The sequence below is a fragment of the Vanellus vanellus genome, assembly GCF_965231255.1.
Source record: "Vanellus vanellus genome assembly, chromosome: 1".
Taxonomy (NCBI): domain Eukaryota; kingdom Metazoa; phylum Chordata; class Aves; order Charadriiformes; family Charadriidae; genus Vanellus; species Vanellus vanellus.
In genome coordinates, this window is record NC_138905.1 from 215,913,306 (window position 1) to 215,937,381 (window position 24,076).

The 24,076-nt window shown below is 40.1% G+C and overlaps 1 protein-coding gene across 1 annotated transcript; it reads left to right on the plus strand.

Annotated features, from left to right (window-relative positions):
* Positions 1-4,051: 4,051 nt before the first annotated feature.
* CCDC83 (coiled-coil domain containing 83) lies at positions 4,052-24,076 on the plus strand (the record flags this gene model as incomplete). Its single annotated transcript, XM_082498290.1, has 10 exons — positions 4,052-4,137; positions 7,039-7,123; positions 9,115-9,283; positions 10,000-10,167; positions 14,880-14,971; positions 16,143-16,211; positions 19,143-19,264; positions 20,300-20,385; positions 21,868-22,052; positions 23,886-24,076. 10 exons carry the CDS (start codon positions 4,052-4,054, stop codon positions 24,069-24,071), a joined length of 1,248 nt encoding a protein of 415 aa, XP_082354416.1. The 3' UTR covers positions 24,072-24,076.

Below are 24,076 nucleotides of genomic sequence, written 5' to 3' on the forward strand. Positions count from 1 at the left end.
TGACCTTTGCCACACAGAAATCCCTCTCAGGACTTAAATTACCCCTGAGCGGTCATTTCATGGAATCATAGAATAGTTTGGGTTGGAAGGCTCCAACCCCCTGCAATGATCAGGCACATCTTCAACTGGATCAGGTTGCTCAGAGCCCCGTCCAACCTCACCTTTAACGTTTCCAGGGATGGGGCATCTCCCACCTCTCTGGGCAACCTGGGCCAGTGTCTCACCACCCTCAGCGTAAAAAAGTTCTTCCTTATATCTGGTCTGAATCTCCCCTCTTTTAGTTTAAAACCATTACCCCTTGTCCTATTGCAACAGGCCCTGCTAACCAGTTTGTCCCCAGCTCTCCTGTAAGCCCCCTTTAGGTACTGGAAGGGGCTATAAGGTCTCCCCGGAGCCCCAACTCTCTCAGCCTGTCCTCACAGCAGGGGCGCTCCAGCCTTCTGATCATCTTCGTGGCCCTGCTGTGATTCTGATCATCTCCGGACCTGCTCCAACAGGACCGTGTCCTTCTTATGTTGGGGAGCCCAGAGCCGGACGCATCCTTGCAGGTGGGGTCTCACCAGAGCGGAGCAGAGGCCCAGAAGCGGTCCGCTTACCCCCGCGCCCATGGCTCCCTCACGCTCGGGCTCTCCTCCCGCCGCGGGGCGGTCGGGCGCTTTTCGCGGGCTTTGCCCCGGCGGTAGCTGTCTCCCGCCGCCGCTGCCGCCAGAGGGCGCCGCTGCCCCACCGGAAACGCGCCGTTGCCGTGGCGATCGGTGGCCGTTGGCGCGGCGTGCGGGGTGGGCCCTGAGTGATCGCCGGGGGACGGGGGCCGGGGGCCGGGAGCGGCGGGGCCCGCGGAAAAGCCGGGGAGGCTGTGGCGGAGCGGGAACAGTGTGTGGGTGCAGCCAGGGCCGGGTGGTGACCGTGTGCCGGGGCGGTGTGGTGACCGTTTGGGCTCTGGGGGCGCAGGTGCTGAGGGCCATGAGGGGGGCTTGGGCGTGGGTGGTGGCAAGGTGAAGGGAGACACCTCAAAGCTCGGTCGAATAGGGAACTCTTCGGTGGTGGGTGCTCAGAGGTGGTGGGGGACTGTATGAGGGGCTCAGGCTCAGAGTGGCAGTACCGGTGGGGTCTGGTGGCTGCGGACAGGGAGGCTCTGGACTCTGTGAGGGGTGGCCCAGCTTCGTCCACTGGGATGTCTGGTGATGAAGGGGGTAGCAGGGAATATGCACAAGGGATGTGCAGGAAGGGTCGGGCAGGAGAGCAGAGGGAATTGTTTGGAGATTTGAGAAGGGGTTACGGTGCGGCTGCAGAGTTCTGAGGTAGTTATTGATGGGGACTGAGGGAGCTGAGGCTACTGTTAATGCAGGTGCTTGAGATACAGGGGTAATAGGTGGATGGCACCGATGGTAGTGACCGAGCTCATGTGAACAGTGAGCCGCCATACAGGTGGACCCTGCGATGAGGATCTGGAAAGTCACAGTACTTGGGTCACAGTGTACAGGATCTGCTTGCCTCTTCTAAGGGTATAATGGCAGTTTATTTATTGATTGAGAAAGTTCTGGTGGCTATAATGGGGTCTGTCAAGTTTTATGCCATGTGATTTATTTGTTTGGGAGAAGAAATAAGTCTTGCAGATGTTTTCCTGCTGGTTTAAAATCTGCAGTGAATTCTCAGTCCCCCTAAATGTGTTTCCGTCTCTCTCATGTGTGTGTATTTTCTATGGTTTGCAAAATGCAGCAAATCTGTTATTATAGTGTGGGGTTTTATCTTGTTGTACAGCTTAGAGGCTTTCTTGTTGATCCCTGCACAGGAAGAATTTAAAAAATATATCACTGAAGCTGACCTGGGGCTGGAGTTCCAAAAAAAAGAAACCCAAACCTTTTCAAAGTACTACTACTCAAAATATTTCAGTCTGTATCCGGTTTTAACCAGGGGATTTGATTATCTATTTAATGGAGAGGCAGAGATCATTAAAAAAAACCAAAAGCTAGGGACTGCTGCACTGGTCTTCCATTTTTGAGAAAAATCAGTAAAATAAATTCTCAAATGAAAGTGGAATTAATACCTCTGCAGTTAATTTTGCACTGAAGAAGGATGACAGATTCTTTTGTATACTTTAAAAATGCACTTGTGCATTTGGGCTGGAAATTTCGAAGGGGTCTAGGGGAGCTAAGTACCTAACTTCCTGTCTCTGAGATTTTTTCTTAATTCACTTGGTCTTTTTTTTTAAATCTCAATCTTCGAACAGTCATGCGTTCAGGATTTTTAAAAGTTTAATGAAAAATATTCTATTCAATAAATCGAAGCTTAACTTGAATTGGTATCTGCAAAGGTTGTGTGTGAATATTAAGGACTTAATATGGCTTCAGACTCAGGTACAAAAGGATTTTTCCTTGAATGGTAAATGTCAGTAAGGGTTACTGAAGTCATGTGGTGATACTGTGACATAGGCGTGATTGTATTGAAGTTCCAGAGTAGAAATACTTTACTAATGTGTAGCAACCATTAAAACTTTGATCTGGGACACTTCAGAAGTTCAAGACATTGCTGGTGGGAGTCAGAATTTTCCAGGTTTCTGTGAATGAAATTAGCTGTATCTGCAAAATAAATAATCAGGTGGTGCAAAGATGGTGACTGACAGCTCTGGACAATTGTCCTTATGAGTGTGAACTTTTCTTCAGCAGCAGAACAGACAAAATCTGCACAAGCAGGTTTCCAACAGAGCAGGAGTAAAATTCTTCTGGATAAAACATTATGAAAAAGATATTACAAGGTCTAAACAGCTGCCTGGGGACATAGACTCCAAGGTATGTTTATGCTTTCTTTCACTTGTAGAGGTGCCACACAGTGAGCATTCCTTTTACGTGCCTTTCTACAATATACAGCACGCTGCCTGCCCTTAGGACCTTCACTTGTTTCATCAGTAGGCATCAACTACTCGTTTAGGGTAGGAAGTTATTTTGTATACAGAAAGCTGATGTTGTCTTGCTTCAGGGTATGGCGAGTGCAGCGAGAAGGCGTGCACCAGCATATGGATTAGAGTGTATCTGTCAATAGTTGGTTTAACTTCATTCCCTTGATTTTACATTGATTTTGCAGGCCTGCTATGTGGTTTTCCACTGGTTTGGTTTTTTGTTTTTTTTTTTTTTTTCTGTTTTCTTGTGCTCATTTTAATAGAAAAAGTATCCAGCCTGCTGTATTTAGTCACAGAACGAGTTGGTACCAATTATAGCTATTAGAGTGATAATTGTGAGAATTCAGAGCTTAAATTCTCAAAAGCAATTTAATATGGAAACAAGTTATATACAATATTTCTACTCATTCAGTAATAAAACCTCCTATGTTATATGAACTAATCTGGTTTTGGCATTTGATTATGTCACCACTGAAAGTGAAGAATCTTCATAAATGTCCTTTTGTTGTGACTTTTTTATTTCATAAAATATATGCTACCAGTTCCATTGCAGAACTATTCATTGTCAGTTGAATTCTGAGGTTGGTAGTTGTGACGACACACCCAGGGAATACTGCTGACATGCATATCCCTTCAGAAAGTGGTTTTGTTCCAGCTCTGACAATGAAAACTGATATCAGAGTTGCAGTGAAAGGCAAATATTCATAGTGCTAGGAGAACAGAATGAGAGGGAGAGAGATGCATATTAACAGGTGGACTCGATAAAACAAGCCTGATAAAGAAACAGAGACAAAGGACTGGAAAAGGAACAACTGTTTGTTTGATTTGTAAGAATGTAAAACACAGCCCACAACAAGGGATGCAATAAGTAACTAGCGATAGAAGCCACTGTTCACGAATTTATCTTTACTCAGGACAACGCTTCAGTATGTCCCAAAACCATGGGCCTGAGTGCTACCCTGGGCAGGGTTATTGTTGTCAACAAAGCATCTTGTTTTGTTTTTTTCAGAACTGTTAAGAACTTGTCACAAGTGACAAAGGCTGGTGAACATATGACATTTTTGTAAGTCATTAATTTCTCAGGTTTTTTTCTTCTTTTCTGCTTGCCCTTTCCTCCCTTCAGATCTAACTTCTAGCACAATTACAACAAAAAGCATGGAAGAGAAGAAGAAAGAGGAGAAACCAGAAGAGCAACTTGCAGAACTTGAATCAGATTTCCCAGAAGCCTTACTACAGTTTCAGTAGGTTTAGTATATTTAACTTTTCACTCATATAGAATATGTGAATGGCTAAAGCAGATAACAAAGACAACTTATCCAATTCAGAGCCAAGCTGATCGACTGTGGCATTGACTGTGGCAGTTAAGTACTGTTTTTTGTGTTCTTGTTTTGGGTTTTTAAGGCTATTTTGGATATACATGCTTTTTAAACTATACCTATAAGAAGGCATTTAAGTGGCTCAGAAATATTTTTATGCCGTTATGTTGCAACTTGGGTAAAAAAATATTTATTAAAACAAAGAAACCCCTACATTTTTGTCTTTTAGTAGCAAGTTTTTGATCAGCATACTCTGAAGTTGCAAGATCACATGTGACTGTATTTTTTAGGATTCCTTTGTGTTCACAGAGGTATGTAGTCACTAACCAGAACCTGAAGACCTACAGTTTGCTCCTTTGGTGCAGCTTAGGGGTGGAGCACAAAGGAAAGTGTTTTATTTTGAAAATAATGGAGGGATAACTTAAAGTTGTCTTAAAACCAAGCAGAGAAAAATAAGAGGGGAATGTCAGAAGTAGTTACAAAATGGTCCAATTTGTTTGATCTTCAGTCTCTTAAGTAGGTGATTAAAAAGATTAAAATTAAGCTCTGGGACTTTGATAAAAGAGACCAAAATTGAAAGGGAAGAACCTCAACAGCATCCAATATTCAACAAATATCAGCATTTAGGGAGCAAGGAGTACTGCTTTGATGTAGAAAAGAAAAGCAGGGTAAGCAAACCAAAGAGCACCACATATAGCTCTAGTGACATCTATAGGATGTTTACAGGGTTTATATGGGATTTTGTATTTCATTTTACAAAGAACAGAGTACAAGTTTCCATAGGGAAACAGACCAGATTTAGTTGAATCATATCACAAATAAATACCATCCAAAAAGTCAACAAACCAACCCATCTATTTTGCTAAGAAATAAGCAAACTGTATTACTAGGCTGAGAAAAAAACGCACCACTTTCTGATAAAATTACTGTTATGCATATTCAAATATCCAAGCGAATGATTCATTTGTCTGAAGAGTCTTCCACTGAAATGTGTGCTGTACTGACACAGGATATTTACTTTCTACAGCTTCAGTGGGGGGGAAAGTATTTTTCTTTCTGTCTTTATCCTTATCCCTCTCTATCTTCTCTTTCCCTCTTGCTCTCTCTTATCCTCTGTCTCTTAATCTCTGTAATCTGTAACTTCTCTGTACGACTTTGTTGAACAAAGCAGCATAATCATCCAAGTGAATATCTTTCACATTTCACTTTAGGGTTTATGAAGCATGTATTATTTATGTAACTTCCATTCCTGCTTTTTATTCCATACATTGAAGAATGGTTGCGGTTCATAGCCAGGGTTTTTGCATTTTCAGTACAGTTTTCTGTTTCAGGATTGGTTAGGAACAACCACCCCATGAATGATTCGCCCTAGTAACATCCTATAGATGACTGCCAAAACTGCCACAGTGCTGGAGAGGAGTGTTTTTTCTAGATGACGAAATCGTCTAGATGAAACCTAGTATTCAGAGTTGGGAAAAACAGCTGTCTTTTTAGCTCTTTGAATCTGACAAATACCATAGAAAAATAATCTAAAGAGGAAATTTCCAATATATAGCAGACAAAACAACAAATTCTACTCATAAATTTTTGACATCAAAAAAATGATGGGTATGCATGGCCACTTCATGGGAAATCTTGAAGTAGCAGAAATTAAGATCAGTATCATTATTCAAAATACAGAAATGGTTTTAAATGGCAGGTAATTTAGGCGGTCACAGTATGTGGCCAAGCTGTCACCTCTATCTAATAAGTGAGATATTTTTGCTGTAGCCATCACCTCCATACCCCTATATCTCTGTTCTAGACTCCCTAACTAATATCCTTGTATTTAATGGAAAACCTTGGAGCACACTGCCATCAGAGGATGCAAATCTAGTAACCTGCAATTTGCATGACTGAGTGGTCTAAACCAGGAAAAAATGTTCTTCTTTTAAAACAACTTAATAAGACAGGGAAGGGCAAAAAAAACCCAAAACAAAAAGCCCAAGGAACAATAGCTGTTGAAACAGTAAAAGATAGTGTGATAATTGTAATACTTGCCTCTATTGTGCTGTATGGTAAATGAATTCCGGGAAAAGAGAGAAAGGTTACAGAGAATTTTGCAAATAGACAGCCTTTGCAACCCAGCGTTTCACATTCTGAAAGAGAGAACACCAGAAAAAAAGTGCTTATTTTACAGCTGTGGCAAAAAGGATGACCAGTAGTCTGTGAAAATTATGACAGCAGTAAGCTAGTTCTTTGACAAAAATGTATCAACATACTTAGAGGAAACTACTCAGACTGTGCTCCCTGTTCCTTTAGCACTGCTTAAAAGCTAGCACGTTCTTGGTGTACAAATGCAGTTTATGAAGCTCATGAAACCAAAATTTCAGAATAATTGAATTCCATTTAATTCTCCAGTTTGGAATTCATCTGAGCTATGTCCGAGACAGTTGCCTAGGCTTCCTCTATAGTAAGTGGTAAGTAATAAATATTTCTGGAGCACAAATAATCTTGTTTTAAAAGAGACCTATGCAATAGGTCAGCTAAACCACATCTAGAAAGAATAAACCAGCTTAATCCTCTCTAGTGGTTACAAAGCAACACTATAATCAGCAAGTCTGTTTCTCAGTAGGAGTACGAGATCCAAACTAACATGAAGGTCCAGACGTATATAGGAAATAATTTCTTTATGTGTAGTAAGCAGATTGTGGTATCTATGGAAATGAGTCAAGGAATATGATACAAAAATAAACATTTCAGTAGTATTTACATCTAATCTAGCTTAAATAATATTCCTCTCTTCTGTTTTTGTAAGAACTTCTCTTTTTTACCCTTTCTCCACAGAATTGAGACAAATGAAGCAGCAATTGATCGGGTTTTGCTTGATCTGAAACAAGTGGAAAAAAAGAACAAAGAATATCATGAGAGAGTAAGTGACCATGCATCTTTCTCCCAATGCATTTTATATCTGGTATTTTAACTCACAGACTCAATTTTATTCTTTTAATCCTAATACTACATTTACTATAACTAGTCATTGCAGTGAATTTCTTGCAGTCAATGACACTGGAGGTAGTGAGTCGCTTTATGTGCTTGAAAGTTAAAGTGTTATCTGAATTAAATGTGATGTGAAGCATAAATATCCTAAATATAACCATGCAAAAAAGGAGGTGCAGGAGTAGAACATTGCAGAATAGGACACAGTAGGTAAAAGTGAGTTCAGTGAAGGTGTTTTCCAATGCACATGAGATCCTCAGTAACCGCCTAAGTATTTAATCTTAATCTGCAGCAAACAGGACAGCGAGCCCACCTTTCAGGAAGTAACTTTACTGCAGTATATTCAGATGTGCCTTTTTAAACAATCCTGCAAATATTCCTCAAGGAAGTCAAGAATACACTTTCAGCACACAGAAGAATAAACTGTATTAACTTCATTTTTGTCAATAGTATTAGCAGATCTAACCAAGAATTGAGGTTTGCTGACTTTCTTTGATTCAATTCCGAGGTAATGGAATTGCACACGAATCTACGAGAGTTTAGTTATTTTTGCAAACTTAGTTACAATGAACAAAGAAAGAGCATCACACAATTGTCTAGATGCAATTTTTAGCAGTGCTCAAAGAAGAGTCACTTTCTTGTGGTTAAGCATTGTGTTGAGTGATTTTTAGAAACAAGGTTGTATAACTATTGATCATACCTGAGTAACACTTTAAACAATCATATATAAATAACCCTATATAAAGAAATGTAATATATAGCATCTGAAGACTGAGATCAGTGAATTTTGAAAGTGGATATATAAACAGTTACCTAATGAAATGAATTCAAATCACTCAGAAATCCTTAAACTGGATCATGTGGTTAAACAAGTTGCAGCCTGCTCTTCCTATAGCAGTGAAACATGGAAACAATGTCTCTCTGTCCTTCCAGTGCCAGATACTTGTCTTGCTTTTGTAAGTATCCATCTGTTTAGCTTTCGTTGGTGTTCCTTTCAGTCTTGAAGCCCGGATTGTGTTTCATTTGTGGCCTTAACTATCAGTGGAGGTGGCATTTGGCTCTTCTCTCTGCAGACATCTGAGGTCTCTTATGGTTATTCCCCCAATTTGCTGCTAGTTCATGTCTCTCAAGGACTCCTTCATATTTTAGACTGTGCAAGGTACTTCAGGGTATGCTTTAAGTGCTACTTGTTCAATTTAGCCATCTTTTGACAGTTCTTAGGGCTCCCTTCTTTGTTTCCTGCTTAATATTTCTGAGTGGTTTAGATTTAATCTGTTTAGAAGTGAGGAATGTTTCAGAGTCTCTCTACTGCATAGTTACTGCTACAGTTTGGCTGGTATGGTTATTTGCTCCTTTATGGTATCCTTTGGGAGAAAACATACATGGTCAGTAATTTCAAATAATTTGAGTGTCACTGGAGAGGGTCAGGGCAAGCGGATATAATCATGGTTGTGGAATCAGTAGGTATAACTAATTCCAACTCTGACAAGACTCTCTACTATGGTTACATGGAAGTGACCCAATTGTCTGATATTTCTACATGAATGTGGTTAATTATCGTGAAGAATGCTGAAGTGAAGTCAATAACTCCTACAAATAAGTATCGTTATTAAATTGGCCAGCAAGGAACTTTCTTTCCAGGCAACAGGGGACTGTTCACGTGCTGCACCAAGTACAGCCATCATTTGTCTCTCCTTTCCTTGTAATGGTCTTGAAGTTAGTGAGAAACTTCTGAGACTTGCAAATTCTCCCTTCCTCTCCATCCTTTTCAAATATGAAAAATAGCTGTTTAGCTGAGTGTTTTGGCAGTGCATCCTGGCACTAGGTCAGATTTTACTTTTCTTCATTACTTAAGTTTGTAACTTTGAAAACTAATTTGAAAATGTTTTAATACATGCCTTTTCTTCTGTTGTTCTTTCATAGAATGACCTTCTGAAGGAAGAACAGCAGGCACAAATCAGGCGTACATTAAGACAGATAGAAAAACAGGAGAAAGAACAAGATGAAAAGGAGGTTGTAACTAGGGATGATGTGGAAGAGTCATTGAAAGCAACATGGCAGTATGTTAGGGACAAAGAACAACTTCTGAAAGGTACGTTGTGATTCATGGAAGTGCGGTTTGCAGTTTACACAGTTGGGATTGAGTACTTTTTTTTTTTTTCATTTTAAATAGAGATTAAACTTCCTTTTGTTCCATAAAAAGCGTAAAGCTTTTCTTCCCCAAAATTAAGCTCCCTAAGCCAAGTTTGAGATTGTGGAAGGCTTATAAGTAAACCTGTTAATTAAGTTGAGTTAAAATTCAATAGAAGTGAGTCTTTTATAGACACTGACCCTATATATTAGACTCTGTTTTGTTCCTTCCAAGTGATGTGTATTACTGTGCAAGTACAGAGGCTTCATATTTTCCATTAAGTGGATCTTCATGAAAGCCCTATGCACTGGCTCCACTGGAAGATTAAGAAAAAAAATTATTGATGGCAGCAAAAATCACCACTTTTGATTGTTGACAGTTCTGGCTGCCATCCCTGAGATTCTTCAAAGACATGTCTGTCTTTGGTTACATCATTTCAGTGAGAACTGTTGTCTCTCCTTGGCAGAATAAGATAAAGCTGTTTTCAGCAATGATGGTGGCCCTTGACATTATGTGAGGTCATCATGTTGTAATGTAGTGTAGTGTAGAAGAATCACCTCTCTCTAACCCCAGTGAAAGCACCTTAATTAAAGAATTTGATGAAGTCATAAGAATTATGAACTGTCAGTTCAAGAAATTGGTAAGGAACTTGTCTTCTGGCGTTATTAATTTAATAGATCTGCACTCACAGATTGAAGAAACTGACCAAAGACTTTCGGTAAAACGGGCTGAGAGGGATTATTGGTTGGAGTACAAAAATGTAGGAAGTAAAATACAGGCCAACAAGATTATGAATCTGGAAAAAGACATCAAGCAAGTCAAAGATGACCATCACAGGGCTACAGGTCAGTTTACAGCTAGTGTAATGCAAGTCTTACAAGCTCTTTTTGTATTACTTTTTGGGATTAATTAAATTATAGATCTATTTTGATGTCAAGTTACAGTAACTTATATCAACTTTTCCAAGACAGTGCACCTAAACTAGGCTGCATAAACCTTGTAAAATGGAAGAACTTTCTCTCTTTGTGAAAGTCCCTTTATTATAGAAATTGATAAAGTTACAGAAATTATAAACACTTAAAGAAACTCATAAGCTTGTCTTCTGACAATTTTCTTGTAAAATACAGGCAACCCATTTTTTAAAAAATGTTATTATGAGGAACAGTGGTTTTCCTAAAAATAAGTCTACGTGTATTTAGGTTGCCTACACACAGGGCTCTCTTAGCAGTCATACTTGAAAATTTTGACTCTGCTCTTGTTGCTTCTCGTCACGCTACAAGCACTTCACATGTTGAAAACTCCTTTGACAGGAAAGTATTATGAGCTCATTCTTGGAACAGTCTTTTGAATTGAGCAGAGTGGTTTTAAATGCAGAACTAGAGGGAGCTGTTTAGCCAGTGGTCTGAACTTTGTCTCCTAGTTGCATAGTCTCGTGTATGAGGCCCTGCAAAATTGCCGGTACAGACATATACAAACACTGGGAACAGTTTCAATACTGACACAACAGTGGAATTAATTTGAGAGCTTATATATTCTGGTGCTGAGTGCTTTACAAAGATTTCTTTACTACTGCATTATTTGAAAATCATTTCAATATTTCACTGTTACATAATCCATGCTTCTAATGGGAGAAGGATGTCCTGGTTTTCTTCCTTTATGTCCCTCTCAGTATGCATGACCACTGCCAAGCAGCTGGTAGTAACAGGCAGTGACACTGCTCTAAGGGTCTCTGTACAATCCGTGCCAACCATTACCAGGCATCAACTACTGTGGATAAGAGCCAGCTAGCTATCTTTTTGTCTCTTGGAACATATTTTATCACAATTAAGATCTGCACTGTGTTTTCTACATTGCCAGATAGCTGGTCAGATATCCGTCTCTGTATTCAGGAGAGGTTGATATTTTTCATTATGCGTTTTCTATGTTCTTAATCAATTTAAAACTTTGCTATATAGCTGCTGAAATATTAAATGAAAAAGAGAATGGCCTTTTATATAGAATGCCAGAATGAGCCAGTAGGAATGTTCAGTCTGACCTTCTGCATGTCACAGGGTACAGAGACAAAATTTGTGGTTGAAGTGTATTCATAGAAAGACTGTTACAGAGGTACATATAGCAGTTGCCTAATTAACATACTGCAAAATGATGCTGCTAGTACTGGATGTTAGCATACTATTTTACTCAAATTCCTAAAATCCAACTTATAAAGTGGCTAGGAAGTACAGTTTTCTAGCCTACAAAAAAAAAGAAAACAAACCAAAACAAAAAAAAAAAAACCCCACCACTAACAAGCTTCCAGAGTGATGTGGCAGCAAATTGGGCTTGTTCACTCCTCGAATGTATAACAGGCTTAAGGAATAAGATAGTTGAAGAGGTTTCTGTCTCTATAGGTACCAATGAAGGGCTTGATGCTGGCACAGTTCATTGATCTGGAGATGACATTTTAAACAAAATTGCTGGAGGGGAAAGGAAGCAAAAGAGAGCCATACACTAACATGAGGTCTGGGGAAAACAGTGTTGCAGTGAGAGAGTTAGGGAAAAATAGCCTCCTTAGAAACAGTAAGTATGTCTGAACAGTTCCTCCTTTTCTTCATTCTCCCAGTACAACTCAGGTTGTTTAGCTGTCTGAAAGACTAAAAAGATGCATTAACTGTGGCATGTAAGTACTTCCATTTCATTCTGCCAAGTCTAGATGGTGGATTGACTAAGGCAGGCTTGCTTCCACAGTGTTAAATTAAGAACTGATGCACAACTAATGCACCTTTCATGTTTGACTGCCTTTGACTTCACAGTGGGTCCATGACCAGCCAGATCAGCAATAGGCTGTCTGCAACACAAGTGCAGAGCTCGGCTGAATTTCAAGCTTCTGGGACAAGTATGAAGTGCCTTCCTTAAAAGAAAATTACAGAATCACAGAATCACAGAATTATCAGAGTTGGAAGGGACCTCTAGAGATCATCTAGTCCAACTCTCCTGCTAAAGCAGGATTGCCTAGAGCACATTTCTCAGGACTGCATCCAGGCGGGTCTTGAAAATCTCCAGGGAAGGGGACTCCACAACCTCCCTGGGCAGCCTGTTCCAGTGCTCTGTCACCCGAACCGTAAAGAACTGTTTCCGTGTATTTGAACGGAACTTCCTGTGTTCTAACTTGTGCCCATTGCCCCTCGTCCTGTCACTTGGAACCAATGAAAAGAGCCTGGCTCCATCCTTCTTCAACCCACCCTTTAGATACTTGTATGCCATAATCAGGTCTCCCCTCAGCCTTCTCTTCTCCAGGCTAAAGAGTCCCAGCTCTCTCAGCCTTTCCTCATAAGGGAGGTGCTCCAAGCCCTTAATCATCTTAGTTGCCCTTCGCTGGACTCGCTCCAGCAGTTCCCTGTCCCTCTTGAACTGGGGAGCCCAAAACTGGACACAGTATTCCAGTTGTGGCCTCACCAGTGCCGAGTAGAGGGGGAGAATGACCTCCCTCGACCTACTGGCCACACTCTTCCCTATGCAGCCCAGGATTCCATTGGCCTTTTTGGCGACAAGGGCACATTGCTGGGCCATGGATAATTTACTGTCTACCACAACCCCCAGATCCTTCTCCTCCAAGCTATCTCCCAGCAGGTAAGCCCCTAACCTGTACTGGTGCCTAGCATTCTTCCTCCCCAGGTGCAGGACCTTGCACTTGGTTTTGTTGAACCTCATTAGGTTCTTCTCTGCCCAGCTCTCCAGCCTGTCCAGGTCACGCTGGATGGCAGCACAGCCCTCTGGGGTGTCAGCCACCCCACCCAGTTTGGTATCATCAGCAAACTTGCTGAGGATACACTCTGTCCCCTCATCCAGGTCATTAATGAATATATTAAACAAAATAGGACCGAGTATTGACCCCTGGGGGACACCACTGGTTACAGGCCTCCAACTAGACTCTGTGCCGCTGATCACAACCCTCTGAGTCCTGTCCCGCAGCCAACTCTCAATCCACCTCACTGTCACCTCATCTAGCCCATACTTCCTCAGCTTCCTAATAAGGATGTCATGGGAGACAGTGTCAAAAGCCTTGCTAAAGTCAAGGTAGATGACATCCACGACTTTCCCCTCATCCAGCCAACCAGTTATAACATCATAGAAAGCTATCAGATTGGTCAAGCATGATTTACCCTTGGTAAATCCATGTTGACCACTTCCAATAACTTCCTGTTCCTCAACGTGATTGGAGATGACATCCAGAATGAGTCGCTCCAATACCTTCCCAGGGACAGAGGTGAGACTAACCGGTCTGTAGTTCCCTGGGTCCTCCTTCTTGCCTTTTTTGAAGATTGGAGTGATGTCGGCCTTCCTCCAGTCCTCAGGCACCTCTCCTGTTCTCCATGACCGTTCAAAGACGATGGAGAGTGGTCTAGCAATAACATCCGCCAGCTCTCTCAGCACTCGCGGATGCATGCCATCAGGGCCCATGGACTTATGAATGTCCAGCTTGGCCAAGTGGTCTCTGACCCGGTCCTCCTCAACTGAGGGAAAATCTTCCACTCTCCAGACCTCCCCTTTTGCCTTCAGAGGGTGGGATTCATGAGGGACAGCTTTAGCAGTGAAGACCGAAGAAAAGAAGGCATTCAGTAACTCTGCCTTCTCTGCGTCCTCCACCACTAGGGCACCTGTCTCGTTCACCAGCGGGCCTACATTTTCCCTAGTCTTCCTTTTTCTATTGATATATTCAAAGAACCTTTTCTTATTGTCTTTGACTGCAGTGGCCAAGCTGAGTTCTGATTGAGCTTTGGCCCTTCTCATTTTCCCCCTACATAGCTTTGTTATATCTTGATAATCCTCATAAGTTGCCAATCTCATTCATTCTACAAACATTCTACTACAATCTCATTCATTCCTTCAAACAGGAGAAAATACCAGGCAGCAGTGGGCTGTTTTGAATAGCACAAAACCAGTTGAAGGGAAGGATGAAATAATTAAATAGCAAGTGACTGGAACTTGGAGCCAAACAAACTCAGTTAGGTGTAAGACGCTTTCTAAATAATGACCACAAGTAATGATGAAAACAAATCGTTGAGGTAATTGCCACATTCTCCATTTTGTCCTGTTGTCAAATTAGAACCCCCTGAAAGGCTTAGATAAGTCAGAAAATTTATTAGGGTCTGTATGATAACTGAAAAAAATGCCATGTGCATAAGATGATCCAATATGCTTCTATACCTAAAAAATAAGTTTTCTAAGCAAATGTCCTGCATGACTCGAGGAGCTCTGCTGTCAACAGAAACAAAATTCAGTGTTAAGATACCAGTATTTTAGCAGAGAATGGCTCAGTTTTTTAGCCATTGTAGTTGCCAACAGAAATGCGTAAGCTACTTCAGATTTATAGTTTTGTAGTTAACACTACTGTCTTTTGGATTTAGGAGGACAATTTCTATGGACAAGGATATTTGAATCCTTTTTTTGTGGGGCATCTATGCATGTGACGCTGGCTGATAAATTCCAGTTTAGGAACAACATGCCAATCATCTATTTGTTGTCAGGAGAAATTGATGTCAGATAATGATATCTACTTTTCTTTTTTATTTTGAAGAATATTACAGAAATACTTTGAAAGCAGTGAAAGAAGAAAATGACAGACTGGTTGAGAGGCACATGAAGTTCTGTAAGGAACAGGCCCCGGAGGTATTCATTCTGCCTTTTTTAAAAGTGCTGTGTCATAGTTAGGATTCATGTACTCTGCATTAGTAATTATTTTAACTCAAATTAAGACTTGGAACTTTTCTGATAAATTGAGAGTAAAATAAACTAAATTTTTTACTAAACATGACAATGGTTATTGTTATACACACATATACTTTTTGTTTTACATCAGACTAACATTGAGTAGATGTGAGGGCATTTTACAAACAAGCTATAGGAAAAGGGCACCATGCATTGATATGCCTTGTTCAAGAGCATGTCACTTTTGCAGAGACCTCAATTTTGATGTTTGCATAGATGTCAAAAAGCAATAACACACTAAGAGATTGTCTGCATAGAAATATACATCCATTTGAAAAAAAAAATGGTGTTTTGTACTTGTAAAGTACAACATTTTAAAAATGCCAAAATAGTGCAGTCTATAGTACAATTTAAGCTTACTGATATACAGATATTTTTTTTTGTCTCTGCCAGCTCTGATTTGCAAACATGGTTTACAAAGTATTTATGGTGACAACTTTTGACACTCACAAAATGCAAAGCACGCTTCAGTACAAAACACTGGTTGGGCCCATTAGGTATTTAAATTTCCTCACTTTGGTGCTGGAATTTTCAGTCATGTAAGAACATAATCCAAAGGACTGCATTTGTGGTGATCTACAGGAGCATCTTCCCTCCCTATTGTTCCTTTCCTCATACTGACATCAATAATTAAATTGTAGCCTTAGGTCATTAGCATAGACCTCTACATGTTTAATTCACTTGTCAGTACTTGATCAGTACTGCCTCATTTGTGATTTTGCTTAGGTTTTTTAATAGCTAAAGCTTTGATTTCATGAAAACAGGAAGATTTGAGCTGTATTGGGAACATAGGAGAACTTGTTAGGCAAAAAAGACCTATTTTGATATGGGAAATTATAAAATATTGGTAAATTGCTTGACATATAAATTGCACTAGGCAGGATGATAGAGAAGAAACAGCTGGCCTTGTGGACTAAATCCCCTTGTAATCCTTCAAGGGATGCTACAGTCTGTTGTGTGGATGTTTCTTAATTACTTCCTGCTAAACAACAGAAGGTTCTTCTTCAAAATGTGTGCAGCACTGTCAAAGTCCTGGTTTCAGATGAGATGATCTTAAATTGTGTTTTCTCAGAATGCGGTAAGATACTTGGACAAAAACAGTTGCAGAGAAATTGAAGAGAATGAACGGCTAAAAGAAGAGGTAAGAGGATCACTTGCGTACAGTTTATCATGGCAGTTCAGGTTTGAAATACAGTGGCCTACAGTCATAAATGTTTCCAGTGGTGGGCCTTTGAAGGCTTTCCTAGGAAATGGAGAGTGATTGTCCTGTGATTAATTTGTAATCCTGAGTAGCAAACAGTGTATGTGGTGAATAAAGGTAAAAGGTGAACAGCTGCTTTCACAAATGAAGGACCCATTTTCCTGCCCAAGCAGTTATATGAAGGACCACAAAGTTCCATACCGTGAAGTATTTATATCTGTGGAGTTCAGGATACTAAGTAGTGTAAATGTTCAACTATGTAAATGTCTGAAGAGTGTAGTTTTGAATTGCATTAAAGATCTAGTGCTGCTGTATTGAAAGAAGACGGATATGGATGTTGGAAACATTTTTGGAGAAAGGACTTGAGACAGCTTTAAACAGGATATAATAAAGAAACCTTGGAGATTAGTACACTGAAGAAAGGAAAATAAAAATCTAATATAGTTGTAATTGATTACTTGATAGCTTTTATACTGTCCTTTAATGGCAATTTAGAGCTATATATTAGATAGTTGTCACTTTTCTTATAAAGAAAGTTTTTTGTGAACTAAGTTTAGGAAACTGATTTTTACATGGTGAAAGTTCAATTGTGTAGGTTCCAATCAATACAGATTCTTTGTTGCGATCAAATCTAAGCAAGAGATTGGCAGGAGGAAATACCCTTCCCCACCTTTACAACCTCACAGTTTAGAACTGAGCAAAACATTTTGGGAAATTAATAAATGAACTTATTATTTTTCAGTGCCACATCAACAAACCTGGCAGAGTTTTCTCCCTTTTACCTACTAGTTTAAGATACTTGCCAGTATGCAGGGATATGACTTTCGTCCTTTCCCTTAATGAGCACTGAGCCTACATCTTTAACTTTCCAGGGAGGGTGTCCAAACCACAGGTTCTGAGGCAATGAGGTAGGGGTCAACAGGAGAGAATTAATGTTTTAATCTGTATAAGATATATAAGATATATAAGATATATATCTGTATAAGATATATAAGATGATTAAGGGCTTGGAGCATCTCCCTTATGAGGAAAGGCTGAGAGAGCTGGGACTCTTTAGCCTGGAGAAGAGAAGGCTGAGGGGAGACCTTATTATGACATACAAGTATCTAAAGGGTGGGTTGAAGGAGGATGGAGCCAGGCTCTTTTCAATGGTTCCCAGTGACAGGACGAGGGGTAAAGGGCACAAGTTAGAACACAGGAAGTTCCGTTCAAATACACGGAAACACTTCTTTACGGTTCAGGTGACAGAGCACTGGCACAGGCTGCCCAGGGAGGGTGTGGAGTCCCCTTCCCTGGAGATTTTCAAGACCCGCCTGGATGCAGTCCTGAGTAATGTGCTCCGGGCGATCCTGCTTTGGCAGGGGAGTTGGACTAGATGATCTCTAGAGGTCCCTTCCAACTCTGAAAACTCCGTGATTCCGTGAAACAAACAGAAGCTTGAAGCTATTCATCCTATCACTGACTGAGTATGAATTCCCTTCCCATTTCCCTGTCTCACTGAACACTTACAAATTTTACACGTATTAGGCAGTGTCAATGGGGGACATTCATTTTGGAGTACCCTTATGTCCTGACAGGCCCTCTCTTGAGAGTTGAGAGATGTGGGTTTCTTTCCTCTCAACTAGAAGTTTCTTATGTTATCAATTAGTGCTTTGAATTATTGTGGAAAACAAAACTGTTATCACTAAATTCTCCAGTCCTCTGAATTCACTCATCTATTTTCTGTGCTTGTCTTATACAGATGAAATATTTTCTTTCAGGTTAATGTTTATATGTAGCTGACGGATTCTTCTGGTATATTCTTCTGAGGAAATCAACCAAACATTTCAGTTTTGTCCTGGTTCAAAATTTATCATTTTTTTTCAGTTTGGCCATGGAACTGAAAAATGACTTACCAAAACAGCCCTAAACTAGTTACCTCCAAATTTGAACAGATTTGGAGACTTCAGTCACATATTTCCATGGTTACTCTGTTACACCAAGATGGTACAAAGCTGCATCACCTCATCATGCCAAGCCATATCCTGTTACTGGTTAATGTCCTGTCATTTTCACCTTTTTTAATCCCTGGGAGAAATGGGAACTAGTTTTTAACTGCAAATTTAGATTATTATAGCTGGATTAATTTGGCTTTGGTGGGAACAGATGCATTCAGATCACTAGATACTGTTTTTAACATGTGCGTATGGCTAGGATTTCTGGGAAGGTATCCATCCCATAGTACATTCCAATTCCCAGTGAAGGGGTAGGAACTTGCTTGTACTTCAGGAAAAGTGAGAGGAATTGTGGGAACTGAATAACTGATATCCTCTGTTTAATATACCTTCATGGCAATATGGGGCAATTACCAGTCCAAAAGAAAGTAGAACCTAGGGTTTAGCCAATGTCATGGCTAACTTGGACTGAAAACTTCCCTAATTCTGCATAAGAAGGTTTTGTGTGTAGGCAGGAATTAGAAAAGCAACACTTGCTGAGCAAGAGCTTGAACAACTCTACAAAGAAAGTTTTTCTCTCTCAAAGCTCTGATATGAAAGCAAAAAAAAAGAAAAAATCCAGAGTCTCTGTCTCCCAGACGTATTTGGCTACATGAGAAAGTTCTGCTATCAGGGTTGCATAGCCCAAAGGTGTGGCTGTGATTGACAGTGTTGTACCAGCAGAGGGTTCTAAAAATGGTGTGAAAGAACCAGAGAAGCCTTCCCTTTGCCTGAAAACGTGCCACTATGTTTCTCCACAAAATACACAGTCTTGCTGATACAGCTGCGTTCTTTCTAGGTATGTGCTATTGAGATAGTTACTATGAAAGCTTTCAAAAATGAGTATAGTCTTTCTCAGATGACCCTTTTTCTTTTTATTTTTTTCACTTGTCAAAAGGTTAAGGTGTACCAAAAGGAAGTGAGTGATTTGAAAGCCTCTATTCAGCTCCTAGAAGAAGAAAATATCAGTTTAGTGACAAAACTGATAGATAGCAGACTTCAGAATCTGGGAGTACCCAGGTAAAATGATGCCTTTGCAGACTCAAAAGTGATTATTTTTTTTAAAAAAGATACTGCTGCCTTCTGCCTCTAAAGCTATTTGGACTTTCCCACAAGAAAGCCAAGGTAGTTTCCTAGTTGAGGGGAGGCAGGATTTGACTCACTATGTGTGTGACTTGTGTCTCTGAAGGATGACAGTGACATTGTAGCCTCCTAAATACCAAAATTCAGGGAAGAAAATGGGTTCTTTAATAATCTATTGCGACCTAGCGACACTCGCTTTCTTTTAGTGGGGATACCATTGGGGCTTGGAAATAGTTTCTTTCTGTTGTAATTGTCTCAGACCCAACTTCTCAGACCAAGTGCTGACTAATAGATTTTTTTCTTTGCTGTTGGCAAAATGTTTAAAGTTGTTAAGATTAATATACAAATATATGGGGTTTTGCAATCTCAAGTGAAACAGATGACCTGGTACTAAATAAGGAAGAGGCCTTGGGATAGGTCTGTCTGTAGACGTGTCTGTTGTATTAGTTTCTTTTATATTGAAATTATTTAACTTGTTCCCTAGAGAAAGACTAATTTAGCTGCAAAATGTCAATGCTAATGGTATCAAAAGCACAATGTAACAATGGAAATGTTCCATCTTTAATTTCCAGTCCCCACTCAGTGATTTCAGCCATATTGCATAAAAAGCTCCAAGTCTTAAGAAATGACCATTTTTCTCTCTTCTTCAAACTTTGGACTGCTTTTAAGTGAGAGCTGCCAACTGTGGTTTGAATCTTGGACTGACTGGAGACTATAACATTTGTTTTCTTTTAGTCTCATGGACATAGCTGAACTTAGGCACTAAGAATAAAAAAAGAGCAGCATATTAGCCACTAAGCTACCTGGCTGCCTCCATTGCATTTTTAAACCATTGCGCTATTCTGCATTTGTGTTTAAGCAGCAAATGGCTTTCAGAAAGGGTGCCTTTCCCCCACCCCAGAAGATTGCACAGGACAATGAGAAAATTCAGACATCTAATATGAGTTTCACTTTATTTTTTCAATTTCATAGGCATTTGTTTCTTACCCAGGCAGCTGGCTTGCAAGATGAATTTCCTAAGGATGAAATGAAAGAAGCAGAGTGTAGTGAGTATGCAGGTAATGCACATGCCAACAGCTTATAAGAACTGATAACTTATGGAACATTTACATGCTTTTTATTTCTTGAGTTTTTAATCAAACTGACTATTTTACATGTTGAACACCTAATTTCCCACTTAATTGCAGCCACAACAGCAATGATAGTCTGTAGTTTGCGTTAAGAAGATAAAACCACAATCTACCTGTAATACAGTTTTAAAATTGAAATTGGTGTTTAGAATATCGGACGTAGTTACTCATGTAGAGCTAGCCTGGGATGTGGTTAATAGGATCGGCCATCTGTTATGAAGACAAGATTCATCTATTTAATCAGTTATTCACTGATCCATATCAACATAACTTCATTATTATCTTGTCCCTGAGAGGGCACTCTTGAATCCTACATTGGCTTTCACTTGGAGTACACTCACTTTACAGTCATTCAGCTCATAGAGATACACTGGAGTTAAATCATAAATTAATTCCTAGCAAGAGCAGATGAAGCTACATGGAGCTCAGCCTGAACTGAAATCTTGATAAGCAGTACTGAATCTTGGGCTGAATCTCCATCTGTTCTGGTAGGTGTGCCCAGGAAAAGGATACACCATTAGGCAAGAAGGACCATGTGATTGTGCTTACCTGTTCAGGGTAGTTTCTATGGATTCCTTAGTATCACATGTTTTATCTTACATCTTTGTGTGGTAGAAGAAAGAGGGAGAAAAAAGGACAAAATTAAATCAAAGAAGTAAGTTGCAAAAATTGAAGCCATACAGTTATGGATATGTGAACAAGTCTATTAAGTTCTGACCAGTTCCAACCATAGGTGGGCCTTTCTGGAATCATCAGGCACCAGCAAACATGTTGAATAAGACTTCTGAATTAGATATATGTTTACTTTGAACACTTCAGCTCTACTACCTTTGCCAGACCTTTACAATATTTACTGGGAGGAGTAGGTTTTGTTCCAATAAGCTGAGGTCGAGTCACTGTCCCAGGCAAACATGTAACACGGCAGTCCATGTCCAGAATTTTCTGTCATCCCGAGAATTAGTCAGCTGCAAATGTGAGCTCTTCAGGGGAGTTATAAGTAGACTAGCTGTGTTTCAGTAATTTGTATATATGTACATACAGAGATACATACATAGATATAGAAAAAGTTTATACTTGTTTTTGCTGTCTTTCCTATTTTCTTAACTATTCAGGCCTACATAGGATTTAAGTTGAACTGATATAAGCTCATTTTTTCCCCTGCCCCAGACTTCTAACTTCCAATCAATATCAGTCCCTGATCTTGATCAGAAATTGTGCACAGAAATAAAATCAGTGAGCAAAATCAACATTTGGCTTGGATTGCCAATTAAAAATCCTACCAAGCTGTTCTTTACATCACACTGGCCAAGTCACGTTAAAGATTGCAGGCAATGCTCATACCAAGTACTAATTCTGATCTTCGTAAAGCTTAACAATTACATACACATCATTGTTCTTCTCTTTAAAAAGCAAAGACAGATGGAGATGAAAGCCTCAGAAATGCTGCAGTCCCCTGTCAGAAAAAAAAAGCCTTTCCAAAGATTCAGTCTAAAACAGAGCATGAGAAGCCTCAAGACAGTGATGAGGAGCTGTGGGGAAAGTCATTCACTCCAACTCTTGACAGCTTATTGTATGAAGATGAAAATGATTTCCAGGTATGAGTTAAAGTAATCGGGTCTTTCATTGACACAAACATCTTTCAGTATGGAGCAAGAGCCCCAGTGGTGTTAGGGCACAAAAAAAACCTCCAGTGTTTTACCTAGTGTACAATTCAGGTGCTTAATCATAGGCACCCGGTGCTATTTGTGATGGTTAGGACACTCCCTGTGCTTTGATGCTGAGCCAAAAGAGCGTAGGTTCTGTGTCATACAGGGCAGCCTCATGTGGATGTTTTGGATGCCTTAGGGCATTTCTGATAGCACAAGATACATTGTTTTGGCAATTGAATGGTGTCCCATGAATCAGCGTACGTGAGCTTCAGAATGAAATTCCCCCTAGGAAGAATTCTGGATGTCACCTAGTGACAGTTTTCTATGTCACTGCATAGACTTGTTTGATTGGATGCTGGTCCTTTAGAATTTATGTTGCGTAGTAGCATTAAAGGATCAACACGTAATTTATTCCTTCAACAGAAAGCCAAGACGAAGGTGTTCCTGGGTGCAAAATATAGGGGTTGAGAAAACAAACAGGTACAGGTTATATGTAAATAGGCAGATTTTCTGTGGTTCTCAAAAGATGTGCTTCAGAAGATCTGTGATCCTAGGTTGCAAAATGATGTTTCCTGGATGCTTTTGATACTATACTCTTGAGTTATGAAAACTTTAATACATTTCTAAATAAACTAATTACTCTCGGAAAATACATTACATCACTGATTTCTACTGCAAATTAAAGATGATACAGACGTGGTGCAGACTGTGGGGTTTACTGTGTAAAGATACTTCTCCATAATGTTTCTTTACTCTTGAATATTTTATTCAAACATACTAAATAATGAGTTTAGAAAAAAAACAAACAAACAAAAACTAAACCCAACATTAACTCTTTTCCTAGAAATTTGGCATTAGCTTGATAAATACCCTGCAACTTGTGTTCAGAGAAATCATCCTGTTGCCTTGATCACAGACCAAGTGAAGGAGAGGCTCTGTGTTGAAGAGTCATTACACAGAAAAGCTGAACATTTAACAAAAGAACACAACTGTCCAGGCATTTGTTTCCTTGCAGATGTTGCCTTGGGAGAGGAATATTAGCTTTACTTCTTTGTTCCTGCACTGCAGAGGGACAACGTCCCACTGAGGGACATAGGTGCTGCTGACATTCTCGTACTTTATAGCAACGAGGGTGTAATTGCAAACAGTGAAGTTGCATTGGCAACTATTATGAAAGCATTTATTAAATAGAGGTGATTCAAGAGCCTGCACCGTAGGGTTCCTCCTTCCCTCTGCCTGGCCTTGCCTGTATGGTCCTGCTCCTCCCTTTAGGGAACCCACAGTGCACATAGGCCTTTTCTGTAGCTGATTCGCACACTAACCCAGTGGAGAAGCTTGCTTTTTTTCTCTCCTGAATTAATTTTCTGTTGGGTTAGTCAACCGAATTGACTCAGAGGTTTGGAGAAGACCAGAGCCAGCCGCAGACATGGTGGAAGCACATGGCTGGACCTGGACTTCTTTCTTGGCAGTAGCGAGCTGTTGGATTAGTTTAATTCTTCTCACAGAACTGAACTTGGGAGCAGAATTTGGTTTGCAGAGCAAGTGTTACTGCTGAAAACACACAGGAAAAGAAGAGGGCAGCAGGGCTGCAGCCTCCTAAGATGAGCGGGCGTGTAAGCCAAGCCCGTTAACCCTGACATTACCAAACATAGCAACCCCAGGGCAGCATATTCACAGCTGCTTTTAAAAGGAAAGTTGCTGGGCTTTTTTTTTTTTTTTTTTTTAAGAACGGCTGCCTTTTGATGTAATTGCAGAAGAATACTATTCTTTCTTCTTAAGGAATACTTAAAGCTGGGTCCTCTGGAGACAAAGCTAATGTGTGTTGTTGGAAGAGCCATGCCTATTCATAAAGAACCAGAAGAAATGCCAAGCAGGAGCCACATAGAAGATGGCATTATTGGTAAATCAGATGGGCACATCACAGCTCAGATGATCAAGGCCTTATCTAAAGAAAAGGTTGGTTAAAAATA